This window comes from Pimephales promelas, chromosome 16 (genome assembly GCF_988280905.1).
Source record: "Pimephales promelas chromosome 16, fPimPro1.hap1.1, whole genome shotgun sequence".
In the NCBI taxonomy this organism is placed as follows: Eukaryota; Metazoa; Chordata; class Actinopteri; order Cypriniformes; family Leuciscidae; genus Pimephales; species Pimephales promelas.
In genome coordinates this window covers 116,712-133,848 of record NC_142784.1, presented here as the reverse complement: position 1 = coordinate 133,848, position 17,137 = coordinate 116,712, and the positions used below count along the sequence as shown (strand labels likewise).

General features: G+C 52.0%; 1 protein-coding gene across 1 annotated transcript in view; it reads left to right on the top strand.

The window, feature by feature from the left end:
- Positions 1 to 1,551: 1,551 nt before the first annotated feature.
- Positions 1,552 to 17,137, top strand: part of LOC120471985 (TFIIA-alpha and beta-like factor) — a 34,944-nt gene continuing 19,358 nt past the window's right edge. The window contains exons 1-4 of the mRNA XM_039661940.2: positions 1,552 to 2,314; positions 2,459 to 2,579; positions 5,509 to 5,555; positions 5,846 to 5,939. Of these exons, the coding sequence (XP_039517874.2) occupies positions 2,186 to 2,314; positions 2,459 to 2,579; positions 5,509 to 5,555; positions 5,846 to 5,939 (391 nt within the window). The 5' untranslated portion in view covers positions 1,552 to 2,185. The remainder of the gene's footprint in view (positions 2,315 to 2,458; positions 2,580 to 5,508; positions 5,556 to 5,845; positions 5,940 to 17,137) is intronic.

Genomic DNA, 17,137 nt, shown 5'->3' with positions numbered 1-17,137 from the left:
GACAGAACATCTGGCTGCTGCTAAACTATGGATCAAATCACCAATTGGCTAAATCGCTCGTGCCTTCAACTAAACATAGATAAAACTGTGGGAGTGTTTTTCATTAAGAGACACTAATGTAATACTGTTTCAAATATAATATCTGGTCAAAATATTAGTATTGTGCCCCAAGTTAACTATTTGGGCATTATTATTGATTCTAATCTTTCTTTTAAAACACATATGTGTGCAAAAGGGTCAAGTTTACTTTAGCTAATTTTAGACATATTAGAAATGCACTAAGTTTTCATGCTGCCAAATTATTTATGGATACCATGATTGTGTCACATCTAACATACTGTCTGACAAGTTGGGGTCAAATTAATAGTTCATCTCCAAAACCGTTATCAACTCTTTATAAAAAAAAACTCTCAAAGTTTTGGACCAGAAGCCTAATAGTTTCCATCATTGCATAATCCTTAAAAATCATAAACTGCTAGGTTGGGAAGATGTAATTAAATACAAAAACATCTGTTTGGTCCACAAAATTATGCATAATGCCACTCCAGCTCCTCTCAATTCATTTATAATCCAACGTCATAACAACAATCAGATTACCAGAAGCACCACACGAGGTGATCTCATTATCCCATTTAGGAAAAGCACATTTGGTCAATTGTCATTTTCTGTTAAAGCGATACAATGTTGGAATTCACTGCCCACTACAATCAAAGATATACATATGTATTCCAATTTTATTTTACATCTTAAAAACTGGCTGTCTGACAATTACAGCTGCACACACTAATTTGACAGATGTGTTGTGTATTTGATGTGACATGATCATGTTGTTGCCACTTGGTTTCTGCTGCCTGTCTCAATGTTATGTCCAGTATGTGCCTTAATGTGGCCTCTGTATGATTATTGTTTGTGTCGTGTTGTATTGTCTTACTGCATGAATTGTTATTGTGCCTTTGCAATCTGTGTCTGCTTGCTTATTTGTTTGAATTGACTGTCACATGTTTAGTTTGTCTGTCCCCTTTTTTATAAGTCCTGCTGTAAATATAATTGTAATGTATTTTATTGATGTATGTCCATTCACAACTGGCCGGGGACTACAGCTGGAAATTAGCCGTAGAGGCTAAAGCTGCTCTTTTTCTTTCAAAAAGGGACTGTCCACGTTATTAAAAAACGAATAAACTAAACTAAACTATTTGTTAAAAGAAAAAAATATTTTTTAATAAGAGTTTTCCTACATCTTGAAACTTTCAGGTTTATAAATGGGAGTCATCTTTGAAGGATGAACAAATATTGTTTTGGTCATCACATTAAAAATAACATTTATATATTATTTGAGTTTTGAAGTGCTGGAAAAGATGTGTGAAGTACTTGAAAGCATTTCACTATTTCAGCCAAACTGGTTCCAGTTAGTGTTACTATATTAAATCCATGGTGAATGTTGCTGGTCTGTGGACGAAAGTATTACTAGTTCATTCACGGCACAATGTTTCTCCTGGTTTCCACGTCAGTGTTGTTTGATCTAATAGAGATCTACAGTTAATAACGGAGAAATGCGAATGCTTCTCACTAGATTGGTGTTATTACCTCAGTGGCGAATTCAAATGTTTTCTTTACCGGATCTCTCAGCGCTGTGTAGTAACAGTGTCGCTTGATGGAGATCGGCTCGCGCTGCACAGATGTTGCTGGTCCGAACTGATAAACGATCCGTGATGCACATAATGAGTAGTGCAGATTCGTTCCGCTTTCATTACGCTTGCCATTTGATGTTGCGCAACGTTGTGTTGGCTGTGCCAGTGCGGATTTTGTAGGAAGGAAAAATGGTCCAAGGAATCGTTCGGTTTGTACGGGTTCAATACGAATACATGTACCGTTACACCCCGATCGCTCACCAGTTCATCCTGTAACAGATGTGATGGTCAAACCCTTTACATTCACAAGCTGTTCCCACAGTACAGAGATCAAGCGGCTTCCGTTGCATGACCTGCAGTTGAGCAGCATACAACGCAAGATGCAATAGAGCTTACATTTAAGACTCGCATGTTTTTTATAAGTTAAGGTTTAAGAAAAAGTTTGACTTGATGAAATTCAGTATTGGTTTAGTTGGACTCGATTGGTTAAAGACTCAATTTTGACTCTACTTTCACACTAACTTGTAATCTTCAGTTTGAGTCCACCTTAGTAGAGGATGAGATGTTTGAATGTGATTGTTCAGCCGAAGCTGTATCTGTCCGTCATCGAGGATGTGATGGAGAGTCTCCGAGAGTTATTCTGTGATGAAGGAGTGGATGAAGGAGTGCTGGACAACCTCAGACAGGTCAGTGTCTCACAGCAAACACCACAGGAATAAGATGCATTAAACAAACTTGCCAGTTGAACTGTTTTCTGACGGTGATTATCATCACTGTGCACAGAGATAGAGGGGTGTGTGTGTGTGTGTGTGTGTATGTGTGTTTTTCAGCTCTGGGAGTCGAAGGTCGTTCAGTCTAAAGCTGTGGAGGGTTTCAGTAAAGACAACAATCCATCCAACTTTGTTCTGCAGCTGCCAGCAAACTTCACGCAGACTCTCCATAAACCCACCGGTCGGTCCTGGTGTGAAGTCTGTGAAAGTCTTGTTTCGTAGAGGTGCAGTGAATGTGCGGTGCGTTTACACTGAACTCAAGCCCGTCCGAGTCTGGGACGCTTCAGTTCACAATCGTCCCAGCGCTACTCGTCGTAATGGCATTTTCACTTAAATTAGAGAGCTCTCCAATTCAACTCTTTCTGTTAAAAATTCCAGTTATGGCGCTCTACACTTGTATTCTTACTAGTAAATAATTGTATACATTAGATCCAAAACAGAAGTGCTTCACTTCAAAATAAAAGCCCTGTTAGAATGAATTAATTGTCATTGTGTTAGTCAGAATGACATCTTGGATATGTTTTGCTATTGAAAAATAAGATTTAATCACTAGATTCATTCACATATTTATACTGTAGAAAATATTAAAGAGCAAAGAAAGCACACCAGTAACTTGCTTCGGGTCAACACGTCTGATAGGATAAATATCATCTTATTTTGATGTTTATTATGCACTGTAATGAATGCAGAAGTTGAGCTATATATAGGCTAGTCGTCACTGACAAAATATGTTTTAAAATGAATTTTTTTGAAATCCAAAAAAACAAAAGTGTTGCGTTTATAGTTCTGTTCAGTGTGTGTATATATAAAATATTATATAACAAATTCTAAATTATGATGCTTTCCGTGGGGAATATGATTTCATGCCTGGAAATTTCACAGTTATTTTCTTTTCAAAGAAGAAAAAGGAAAGAACAAGATCACGCGCTTGATCAACATGCATTTTAAAATACACTAATATGTAGATGGTGCAGACTTTTTTTAATATTGTGTATAAACTACGAATTTGTTTTCTATGAGTATTTATTATTTAAGAAATAAAATGAAAAAAACATACTGTAGTCACTAGGTGTCTCTATAGACTTTTATATAAATATACAGGGTTGTGTAATCTTGAGTTGGTGAAACAAGATACGAGAAAACGTCTCAGGTTACGACTGTAACCATAGTTCCCTGAGATAGGGAACGAGACGATGCGTCAATGGGAACGCTTCCAGTGTGAATACGTCTAAAGCATCCCTGTCAACTAGTCCAATGGATGGAATAAACCAGGGCGGGTGACATCATGACCAGGAAGAGATAAAAGCGCATCCGGTGCAACCAGGATTAACTTTGAAAATCGCCGAAGCAAGACGATCACAGGGATGCAGGAAGTATGGCAGGGCGAAGCATCATCTTGTTCCCTATCTCAGGGAACTATGGTTACAGTCTAGACCTTCCCTTTCGGGAGAACTCGCGATGCGTCGATTACACTTTGGGAACGAGAAAACCCAAACCTTCAAGTGCCTGAGTGTCAGCCTGTTGTCAGTATCACACTAAGCACCTGAGGCCCTGGGGCAGCGTCCAGGTCCAGGCTATAAAACCTGACAAATATGAGCCATCCACATCACAAACGTCTCGGAGAGAAACTCCAGATAATAAGGCTTTAGAAGCCGCCATACTCCTAGTGGAATGAGGTCTGACCACCCCGGGCATGGCTCATCAGGGGACTGTCAAGCAAGAGAATTAGCCTCAACTATCCACTTACTCAATGTCTTCTTAGAGGCAGGAAGACCTTTCTTGGGTGATCCAAAGCAAACAAATAATTGGTCCGATTTGTCCGATGAACATAATGAACGCTTTTCCTGGTCTGACGACGTAAACGGAGGAGGACAGAAAGCACAATAGGCCACGGAATAATTGTAGGCACCTTAGGAACATATCCATGTTTAGGGTATAAGAATGCCTTGACCATCACCGGTGAAAACTCAAGGCAGGTGGGAGAAACTGAAAGGGCCTGAAGGTCTCCGACTCTTTTGAGGAACAAAATGGCTAGCAGAAAAATAATTCTTAAAAGTTAGAAAGTTCTCTGAGACTGAGTCTAAGGGCTCAAAGGGAGCCCCAGACAGGCCTTCTTGTGCTATCGCCTGACTCCAAGCCGGCACCATTGGGCGAGTTGCAGGACGCAGCCTCAAGGTGCCACGAAGGAAACGCTTGATCGGGGGTTTTGACCCAAAGATGTACCACCCACCAGAGCGTGGAAAGCCACAATAGCCACCACATAGCCTGATGCAAGGCGTTCTTGCAGAAACTCAAGTACTGTGTGGACCGAACAGTTAACCGAATCCCGCTAAAGCTGGTGACACCAAGAAGTAAAAAAAAAAATGTACCAAAAATGTTATTACGGCGAGTAACACTGGGAAGATTGTGAACTAAAACGGCCTGCCATTGTGCGTTAAATCATTTTTTTCAGTGCACAGCCAGTGCAACCAACATGTATACACAAATAATTACTGTTATGTAATGAAATTGAAATGAAATGACAGACACTCTAAATCCAGCATAAACTCCTGTTTAATGCTTATGACAAACGTCACTGCAATGCTCAGATCCGTCGTCAATCCCACAATCCTCCAGCGAGAGTGCTCAGCTCTCAACAGAAGGATCTGGAAACGCCCACTTCACAGCAGTGTAAACGCACGTCAGCTCGCCTGACCACCAGAGGGTTTTGTTGTTGATGACGGCTGTCCAGCTCTTTAGTTATTTTTTGTCTGTTTGCTTACCCGCCAGACTCAAGGCCAACGAAATGTTCATCCTAGCCGTTTTTTCCACATTAATACCTATTTTACCCAAAGTTTTTAACTCATTTTAATAGTGGCGATCCCATTGCAAACAACTGAAGCAATATCCTAGGCTCAGGAAAAGTGTAAAATGATTTCTGTGTGCAGTGCTTTGAGGCGTCAGAGCCGAGGGACGTTGGGATGCGACTGACCGCTTCATTGTGTTCTCAGTCTCCGATCACGAGCACTGCCCTGTCTCACCGCATGCTCTTACTCACACTTATGTCCACTTCATTTAGGACACTTTCACTTTTCTCTGGTCGTGTGCTTGATGTTTTTCTCTTTTCTCAGTCGTCATTCCAGCTGCTCAGAATGTGCAGAACTTCACCTCCAAAACAGTAAGTCAACAAACACTGTCCTCATCGCTTAAATATGTGGCCATTGCCAGAATACCAGTACATTTCTTTTTCCTTCATTTGATTTAAATCCACTTTCCTTGCTGTTTAATATAATAAGGTCGTCTGTGTTCATTAATCAGCATTGTAACGTCTTTATCTGTCCAATTATTCAATCTTAATATGTATCACACACAATAAAGTTCCCTTTATGAAACTGTTAATGTTGATCTAAGTTAAAGCTCTTTTGAAATTGTGAATGTGAATGAAAATGTGTTTTCCATGACTTTCAGAACAGCTGTGGTTCTGTTGCCACATTCTCTCTGCCACCTGGAATAACGTATCCGGTCCAGATTCCTGCTGGCGTCACACTGCAGACGGCCTCAGGTGAGACTCGACACCACACCCGACACTCAACACCGCGCTCAGCGCCCTCAACACCGCGCTCAACACTCTCAACACCGCGCTCAACACTCTCAACACCGCGCTCAACATTCTCAACACCGCGCTCAACACTCTCAACACCGCTCAAAACTCTCATCACCGCGCTCAGCGCCCTCAACACCGCGCTCAGCGCCCTCAACACCGCGCTCAACACTCTCATCACCGCGCTCAGCGCCCTCAACACCGCGCTCAACACTCTCAACACCGCGCTCAGCGCCCTCAACACCGCGCTCAACACTCTCAACACCGCGCTCAGCGCCCTCAACACCGCGCTCAACATTCTCAACACCGCGCTCAACACTCTCATCACCGCGCTCAACACTCTCATCACCGCGCTCAGCGCCCTCAACACCGCGCTCAACACTCTCAACACCGCGCTCAGCGCCCTCAACACCGCGCTCAACACTCTCAACACCGCGCTCAGCGCCCTCAACACCGCACTCAACACTCTCAACACCGCGCTCGGCGCCCTCAACACCACGCTCAACACTCTCAACACCGCGCTCAGCGCCCTCAACACCGCGCTCAACACTCTCAACACCGCACTCAACACTCTCAACACCGCGCTCAACACTCTCAACACCGCGCTCAGCGCCCTCAACACCACGCTCAACACTCTCAACACCGCGCTCAGCGCCCTCAACACCGCGCTCAACACTCTCAACACCGCGCTCAGCGCCCTCAACACCGCGCTCAACATTCTCAACACCGCGCTCAACACTCTCATCACCGCGCTCAACACTCTCAACACCGCGCTCAGCGCCCTCAACACCGCGCTCAACACTCTCAACACCGCGCTCAGCGCCCTCAACACCGCGCTCAACACTCTCAACACCACGCTCAGCGCCCTCAACACCGCGCTCAACACTCTCAACACCACGCTCAGCGCCCTCAACACCGCGCTCAACACTCTCAACACCGCGTTCAGCGCCCTCAACACCGCGCTCAACACTCTCAACACCGCGCTCAGCGCCCTCAACACCGCGCTCAACACTCTCAACACCGCGCTCAGCGCCCTCAACACCGCGCTCAACACTCTCAACACCGCGCTCAGCGCCCTCAACACCGCGCTCAACACTCTCAACACCGCGCTCAACACTCTCAACACCGCGCTCAACACTCTCAACACCGCGCTCAGCACTCTCAACACCACGCTCAGCACTCTCAACACCGCGCTCAACACTCTCAACACCGCACTCAACACTCTCAACACCGCGCTCAGCGCCCTCAACACCGCGCTCAACACTCTCAACACCGCACTCAGCGCCCTCAACACCGCGCTCAACACTCTCAACACCGCGCTCAGCGCCCTCAACACCGCGCTCAACACTCTCAACACCGCGCTCAGCGCCCTCAACACCGCGCTCAACACTCTCAACACCGCGCTCAACACTCTCAACACCGCACTCAACACTCTCAACACCGCGCTCAACACTCTCAACACCACGCTCAACACTCTCAACACCACGCTCAACACTCTCAACACCGCGCTCAGCGCCCTCAACACCGCGCTCAACACTCTCAACACCGCGCTCAGCGCCCTCAACACCGCGCTCAACACTCTCAACACCACGCTCAACACTCTCAACACCGCGCTCAGCGCCCTCAACACCGCGCTCAACACTCTCAACACCACGCTCAACACTCTCAACACCGCGCTCAGCGCCCTCAACACCGCGCTCAACACTCTCAACACCGCGCTCAACACTCTCAACACCGCACTCAACACTCTCAACACCGCACTCAACACTCTCAACACCGCGCTCAGCGCCCTCAACACCGCGCTCAACACTCTCAACACCACGCTCAACACTCTCAACACCGCGCTCAGCGCCCTCAACACCGCGCTCAACACTCTCAACACCGCGCTCAACACTCTCAACACCACGCTCAGCGCCCTCAACACCGCGCTCAACACTCTCAACACCACGCTCAACACTCTCAACACCGCGCTCAGCGCCCTCAACACCGCGCTCAACACTCTCAACACCGCACTCAACACTCTCAACACCGCGCTCAGCGCCCTCAACACCGCGCTCAACACTCTCAACACCACGCTCAACACTCTCAACACCGCGCTCAGCGCCCTCAACACCGCGCTCAACACTCTCAACACCGCACTCAACACTCTCAACACCGCGCTCAGCGCCCTCAACACCGCGCTCAACACTCTCAACACCGCACTCAACACTCTCAACACCGCACTCAACACTCTCAACACCGCGCTCAACACTCTCAACACCGCACTCAACACTCTCAACACCGCGCTCAACACTCTCAACACCGCACTCAACACTCTCAACACCGCGCTCAGCGCCCTCAACACCGCGCTCAACACTCTCAACACCGCACTCAACACTCTCAACACCGCGCTCAACACTCTCAACACCGCGCTCAACACTCTCAACACCGCACTCAACACTCTCAACACCGCGCTCAACACTCTCAACACCGCGCTCAACACTCTCAACACCGCGCTCAACACTCTCAACACCGCGCTCAGCGCCCTCAACACCGCACTCAACACTCTCAACACCGCGCTCAGCACTCTCAACACCGCGCTCAACACTCTCATCACCGCGCTCAACACTCTCAACACCGCACTCAACACTCTCAACACCGCGCTCAACACTCTCAACACCGCGCTCAACACTCTCAACACCGCGCTCAACACTCTCAACACCGCGCTCAACACTCTCAACACCGCGCTCAACACTCTCAACACCGCGCTCAACACTCTCAACACCGCGCTCAACACTCTCAACACCACGCTCAACACTCTCAACACCGCGCTCAACACTCTCAACACCGCACTCAACACTCTCAACACCGCGCTCAACACTCTCAACACCGCGCTCAACACTCTCAACACCGCACTCAACACTCTCAACACCGCACTCAACACTCTCAACACCGCGCTCAACACTCTCAACACCGCGCTCAACACTCTCAACACCGCGCTCAACACTCTCAACACCGCACTCAACACTCTCAACACCGCGCTCAACACTCTCAACACCGCACTCAACACTCTCAACACCGCGCTCAACACTCTCAACACCGCACTCAACACTCTCAACACCGCGCTCAACACTCTCAACACCACGCTCAACACTCTCAACACCGCACTCAACACTCTCAACACCGCGCTCAACACTCTCAACACCGCGCTCAGCGCCCTCAACACCGCGCTCAACACTCTCAACACCGCGCTCAACACTCTCATCACCGCGCTCAACACTCTCAACACCGCACTCAACACTCTCAACACCGCGCTCAACACTCTCAACACCGCGCTCAACACTCTCAACACCGCGCTCAACACTCTCAACACCACGCTCAACACTCTCAACACCGCGCTCAACACTCTCAACACCGCACTCAACACTCTCAACACCGCGCTCAACACTCTCAACACCGCGCTCAACACTCTCAACACCGCACTCAACACTCTCAACACCGCGCTCAACACTCTCAACACCGCGCTCAACACTCTCAACACCGCACTCAACACTCTCAACACCGCGCTCAGCGCCCTCAACACCGCGCTCAACACTCTCAACACCGCACTCAACACTCTCAACACCGCGCTCAACACTCTCAACACCGCGCTCAACACTCTCAACACCGCGCTCAACACTCTCAACACCGCACTCAACACTCTCAACACCGCGCTCAACACTCTCAACACCGCACTCAACACTCTCAACACCGCGCTCAACACTCTCAACACCGCACTCAACACTCTCAACACCGCGCTCAACACTCTCAACACCACGCTCAACACTCTCAACACCGCACTCAACACTCTCAACACCGCGCTCAACACTCTCAACACCGCGCTCAGCGCCCTCAACACCGCGCTCAACACTCTCAACACCGCGCTCAACACTCTCATCACCGCGCTCAACACTCTCAACACCGCACTCAACACTCTCAACACCGCGCTCAACACTCTCAACACCGCACTCAACACTCTCAACACCGCGCTCAGCGCCCTCAACACCGCGCTCAACACTCTCAACACCGCGCTCAACACTCTCAACACCGCGCTCAACACTCTCAACACCGCGCTCAACACTCTCAACACCACGCTCAACACTCTCAACACCGCGCTCAACACTCAACACCGCACTCAACACTCTCAACACCGCGCTCAACACTCTCAACACCGCGCTCAACACTCTCAACACCGCGCTCAACACTCTCAACACCGCGCTCAATACTCTCAACACCGCGCTCAACACTCTCAACACCGCACTCAACACTCTCAACACCGCGCTCAACACTCTCAACACCACGCTCAACACTCTCAACACCGCGCTCAACACTCTCAACACCGCGCTCAACACTCTCAACACCGCACTCAACACTCTCAACACCGCGCTCAACACTCTCAACACCGCGCTCAACACTCTCAACACCGCGCTCAACACTCTCAACACCGCGCTCAACACTCTCAACACCGCGCTCAACACTCTCAACACCGCACTCAACACTCTCAACACCGCGCTCAACACTCTCAACACCGCGCTCAACACTCTCAACACCGCACTCAACACTCTCAACACCGCGCTCAACACTCTCAACACCGCGCTCAACACTCTCAACACCGCGCTCAACACTCTCAACACCGCGCTCAATACTCTCAACACCGCGCTCAACACTCTCAACACCACGCTCAACACTCTCAACACCGCGCTCAGCGCCCTCAACACCGCGCTCAACACTCTCAACACCGCGCTCAACACTCTCAACACCGCACTCAACACTCTCAACACCGCGCTCAGCGCCCTCAACACCGCGCTCAACACTCTCAACACCGCGCTCAACACTCTCAACACCGCACTCAACACTCTCAACACCGCGCTCAGCGCCCTCAACACCGCGCTCAACACTCTCAACACCGCGCTCAACACTCTCAACACCGCGCTCAACACTCTCAACACCGCACTCAACACTCTCAACACCGCGCTCAACACTCTCAACACCACGCTCAACACTCTCAACACCGCACTCAACACTCTCAACACCGCGCTCAACACTCTCAACACCGCGCTCAGCGCCCTCAACACCGCGCTCAACACTCTCAACACCGCGCTCAGCGCCCTCAACACCGCGCTCAACACTCTCAACACCGCGCTCAACACTCTCAACACCGCGCTCAACACTCTCAACACCACGCTCAACACTCTCAACACCGCACTCAACACTCTCAACACCGCGCTCAACACTCTCAACACCACGCTCAACACTCTCAACACCGCACTCAACACTCTCAACACCGCGCTCAACACTCTCAACACCGCGCTCAGCGCCCTCAACACCGCGCTCAACACTCTCAACACCGCGCTCAACACTCTCATCACCGCGCTCAACACTCTCAACACCGCGCTCAACACTCTCAACACCGCACTCAACACTCTCAACACCGCGCTCAGCGCCCTCAACACCGCGCTCAACACTCTCAACACCGCGCTCAACACTCTCAACACCGCGCTCAACACTCTCAACACCGCGCTCAACACTCTCAACACCGCGCTCAACACTCTCAACACCACGCTCAACACTCTCAACACCGCGCTCAACACTCTCAACACCGCACTCAACACTCTCAACACCGCGCTCAACACTCTCAACACCGCGCTCAACACTCTCAACACCACGCTCAACACTCTCAACACCGCGCTCAACACTCTCAACACCGCGCTCAACACTCTCAACACCGCGCTCAATACTCTCAACACCGCGCTCAACACTCTCAACACCGCGCTCAACACTCTCAACACCGCACTCAACACTCTCAACACCGCGCTCAACACTCTCAACACCACGCTCAACACTCTCAACACCGCGCTCAACACTCTCAACACCGCGCTCAACACTCTCAACACCGCACTCAACACTCTCAACACCGCGCTCAACACTCTCAACACCACGCTCAACACTCTCAACACCGCACTCAACACTCTCAACACCACGCTCAACACTCTCAACACCGCGCTCAACACTCTCAACACCACGCTCAACACTCTCAACACCGCGCTCAACACTCTCAACACCGCGCTCAACACTCTCAACACCGCGCTCAACACTCTCAACACCGCGCTCAACACTCTCAACACCGCGCTCAACACTCTCAACACCACGCTCAACACTCTCAACACCGCACTCAACACTCTCAACACCACGCTCAACACTCTCAACACCGCGCTCAACACTCTCAACACCGCGCTCAACACTCTCAACACCGCGCTCAACACTCAACACCGCGCTCAACACTCTCAACACCGCGCTCAACACTCTCAACACCGCGCTCAACACTCTCAACACCGCGCTCAACACTCTCAACACCGCACTCAACACTCTCAACACCACGCTCAACACTCTCAACACCACGCTCAACACTCTCAACACCGCGCTCAACACTCTCAACACCGCGCTCAACACTCTCAACACCGCGCTCAACACTCTCAACACCGCGCTCAACACTCTCAACACCGCGCTCAACACTCTCAACACCGCGCTCAACACTCTCAACACCGCACTCAACACTCTCAACACCGCGCTCAACACTCTCAACACCGCGCTCAACACTCTCAACACCGCACTCAACACTCTCAACACCGCGCTCAACACTCTCAACACCACGCTCAACACTCAACACCGCGCTCAACACTCTCAACACCGCGCTCAACACTCTCAACACCGCGCTCAACACTCTCAACACCGCGCTCAACACTCTCAACACCGCACTCAACACTCTCAACACCGCGCTCAGCGCCCTCAACACCGCGCTCAACACTCTCAACACCGCGCTCAACACTCTCAACACCGCACTCAACACTCTCAACACCACGCTCAACACTCTCAACACCGCACTCAACACTCTCAACACCGCGCTCAACACTCTCAACACCACGCTCAACACTCTCAACACCGCACTCAACACTCTCAACACCGCGCTCAACACTCTCAACACCGCGCTCAGCGCCCTCAACACCGCGCTCAACACTCTCAACACCGCGCTCAGCGCCCTCAACACCGCGCTCAACACTCTCAACACCGCGCTCAACACTCTCATCACCGCGCTCAACACTCTCAACACCGCGCTCAACACTCTCAACACCGCGCTCAGCACTCTCAACACCGCGCTCAACACTCTCATCACCGCGCTCAACACTCTCATCACCGCGCTCAACACTCTCAACACCGCACTCAACACTCTCAACACCGCACTCAACACTCTCAACACCGCGCTCAACACTCTCAACACCGCGCTCAACACTCTCAACACCGCACTCAACACTCTCAACACCGCACTCAACACTCTCAACACCGCGCTCAACGCTCTCAACACCGCGCTCAGCGCCCTCAACACAGCGCTCAACACTCTCAACACCGCGCTCAACACTCTCAACACCGCGCTCAACACTCTCAACACCGCGCTCAACACTCTCAACACCGCGCTCAACACTCTCAACACCGCGCTCAGCGCCCTCAACACCGCGCTCAACACTCTCAACACCGCGCTCAACACTCTCAACACCGCGCTCAACACTCTCAACACCGCGCTCAACACTCTCAACACCGCGCTCAGCACTCTCAACACCGCGCTCAACACTCTCATCACCGCGCTCAACACTCTCATCACCGCGCTCAACACTCTCAACACCGCGCTCAACACTCTCAACACCGCGCTCAACACTCTCATCACCGCACTCAACACTCTCAACACCGCGCTCAACACTCTCAACACCGCACTCAACACTCTCAACACCGCGCTCAACACTCTCAACACCGCGCTCAACACTCTCAACACCGCGCTCAACACTCTCAACACCGCGCTCAACACTCTCAACACCGCGCTCAACACTCTCAACACCACGCTCAACGCTCTCAACACCGCGCTCAGCGCCCTCAACACCGCGCTCAACACTCTCAACACCGCGCTCAGCGCCCTCAACACCGCGCTCAGCGCCCTCAACACCGCGCTCAACACTCTCAACACCGCACTCAACACTCTCAACACCGCGCTCAACACTCTCAACACCGCACTCAACACTCTCAACACCGCGCTCAACACTCTCAACACCGCACTCAACACTCTCAACACCGCACTCAACACTCTCAACACCACGCTCAACACTCTCAACACCGCACTCAACACTCTCAACACCGCGCTCAACACTCTCAACACCGCGCTCAGCGCCCTCAACACCGCGCTCAACACTCTCAACACCGCGCTCAGCGCCCTCAACACCGCGCTCAACACTCTCAACACCGCGCTCAGCGCCCTCAACACCGCGCTCAACACTCTCAACACCGCACTCAACACTCTCAACACCACGCTCAACACTCTCAACACCGCACTCAACACTCTCAACACCGCGCTCAACACTCTCAACACCGCGCTCAGCGCCCTCAACACCACGCTCAACACTCTCAACACCGCGCTCAGCGCCCTCAACACCGCGCTCAACACTCTCAACACCGCGCTCAACACTCTCATCACCGCGCTCAACACTCTCAACACCGCGCTCAACACTCTCAACACCGCGCTCAGCACTCTCAACACCGCGCTCAACACTCTCATCACCGCGCTCAACACTCTCATCACCGCGCTCAACACTCTCAACACCGCACTCAACACTCTCAACACCGCACTCAACACTCTCAACACCGCGCTCAACACTCTCAACACCGCGCTCAGCGCCCTCAACACAGCGCTCAACACTCTCAACACCGCGCTCAACACTCTCAACACCGCGCTCAACACTCTCAACACCGCGCTCAACACTCTCAACACCGCGCTCAACACTCTCAACACCGCGCTCAGCGCCCTCAACACCGCGCTCAACACTCTCAACACCGCGCTCAACACTCTCAACACCGCGCTCAACACTCTCAACACCGCGCTCAACACTCTCAACACCGCGCTCAGCACTCTCAACACCGCGCTCAACACTCTCATCACCGCGCTCAACACTCTCATCACCGCGCTCAACACTCTCAACACCGCGCTCAACACTCTCAACACCGCGCTCAACACTCTCATCACCGCACTCAACACTCTCAACACCGCGCTCAACACTCTCAACACCGCACTCAACACTCTCAACACCGCGCTCAACACTCTCAACACCGCGCTCAACACTCTCAACACCGCGCTCAACACTCTCAACACCGCGCTCAACACTCTCAACACCGCGCTCAACACTCTCAACACCACGCTCAACGCTCTCAACACCGCGCTCAGCGCCCTCAACACCGCGCTCAACACTCTCAACACCGCGCTCAGCGCCCTCAACACCGCGCTCAGCGCCCTCAACACCGCGCTCAACACTCTCAACACCGCACTCAACACTCTCAACACCGCGCTCAACACTCTCAACACCGCACTCAACACTCTCAACACCGCGCTCAACACTCTCAACACCGCACTCAACACTCTCAACACCGCACTCAACACTCTCAACACCACGCTCAACACTCTCAACACCGCACTCAACACTCTCAACACCGCGCTCAACACTCTCAACACCGCGCTCAGCGCCCTCAACACCGCGCTCAACACTCTCAACACCGCGCTCAGCGCCCTCAACACCGCGCTCAACACTCTCAACACCGCGCTCAGCGCCCTCAACACCGCGCTCAACACTCTCAACACCGCACTCAACACTCTCAACACCGCGCTCAACACTCTCAACACCGCGCTCAGCACTCTCAACACCGCGCTCAACACTCTCATCACCGCGCTCAACACTCTCAACACCGCGCTCAACACTCTCATCACCGCGCTCAACACTTTCAACACCGCGCTCAACACTCTCAACACCGCGCTCAACACTCTCAACACCACGCTCAACACTCTCAACACCGCGCTCAGCGCCCTCAACACCGCGCTCAACATTCTCAACACCACGCTCAACACTCTCAACACCGCGCTCAACATTCTCAACACCGCGCTCAACACTCTCAACACCGCGCTCAACACTCTCAACACCGCGCTCAGCGCCCTCAACACCGCGCTCAACACTCTCAACACCGCGCTCAGCGCCCTCAACACCGCGCTCAGCGCCCTCAACACCGCGCTCAACACTCTCAACACCGCGCTCAACACTCTCAACACCGCGCTCAGCGCCCTCAACACCGCGCTCAACACTCTCAACACCGCGCTCAGCGCCCTCAACACCGCGCTCAACACTCTCAACACCACGCTCAACACTCTCAACACCGCGCTCAGCGCCCTCAACACCGCGCTCAACACTCTCAACACCGCGCTCAACACTCTCAACACCGCACTCAACACTCTCAACACCGCGCTCAGCGCCCTCAACACCGCGCTCAACACTCTCAACACCGCGCTCAACACTCTCAACACCGCGCTCAACACTCTCAACACCGCGCTCAACACTCTCAACACCGCGCTCAACACTCTCAACACCACGCTCAACACTCTCAACACCGCACTCAACACTCTCAACACCGCGCTCAACACTCTCAACACCGCGCTCAGCGCCCTCAACACCGCGCTCAACACTCTCAACACCGCGCTCAGCGCCCTCAACACCGCGCTCAACACTCTCAACACCGCGCTCAGCGCCCTCAACACCGCGCTCAACACTCTCAACACCGCACTCAACACTCTCAACACCACGCTCAACACTCTCAACACCGCACTCAACACTCTCAACACCGCGCTCAACACTCTCAACACCGCGCTCAGCGCCCTCAACACCGCGCTCAACACTCTCAACACCGCGCTCAGCGCCCTCAACACCGCGCTCAACACTCTCAACACCGCGCTCAACACTCTCATCACCGCGCTCAACACTCTCAACACCGCGCTCAACACTCTCAACACCGCGCTCAGCACTCTCAACACCGCGCTCAACACTCTCATCACCGCGCTCAACACTCTCATCACCGCGCTCAACACTCTCAACACCGCACTCAACACTCTCAACACCGCACTCAACACTCTCAACACCGCGCTCAACACTCTCAACACCGCGCTCAACACTCTCAACACCGCACTCAACACTCTCAACACCGCACTCAACACTCTCAACACCGCGCTCAACACTCTCAACACCGCGCTCAGCGCCCTCAACACAGCGCTCAACACTCTCAACACC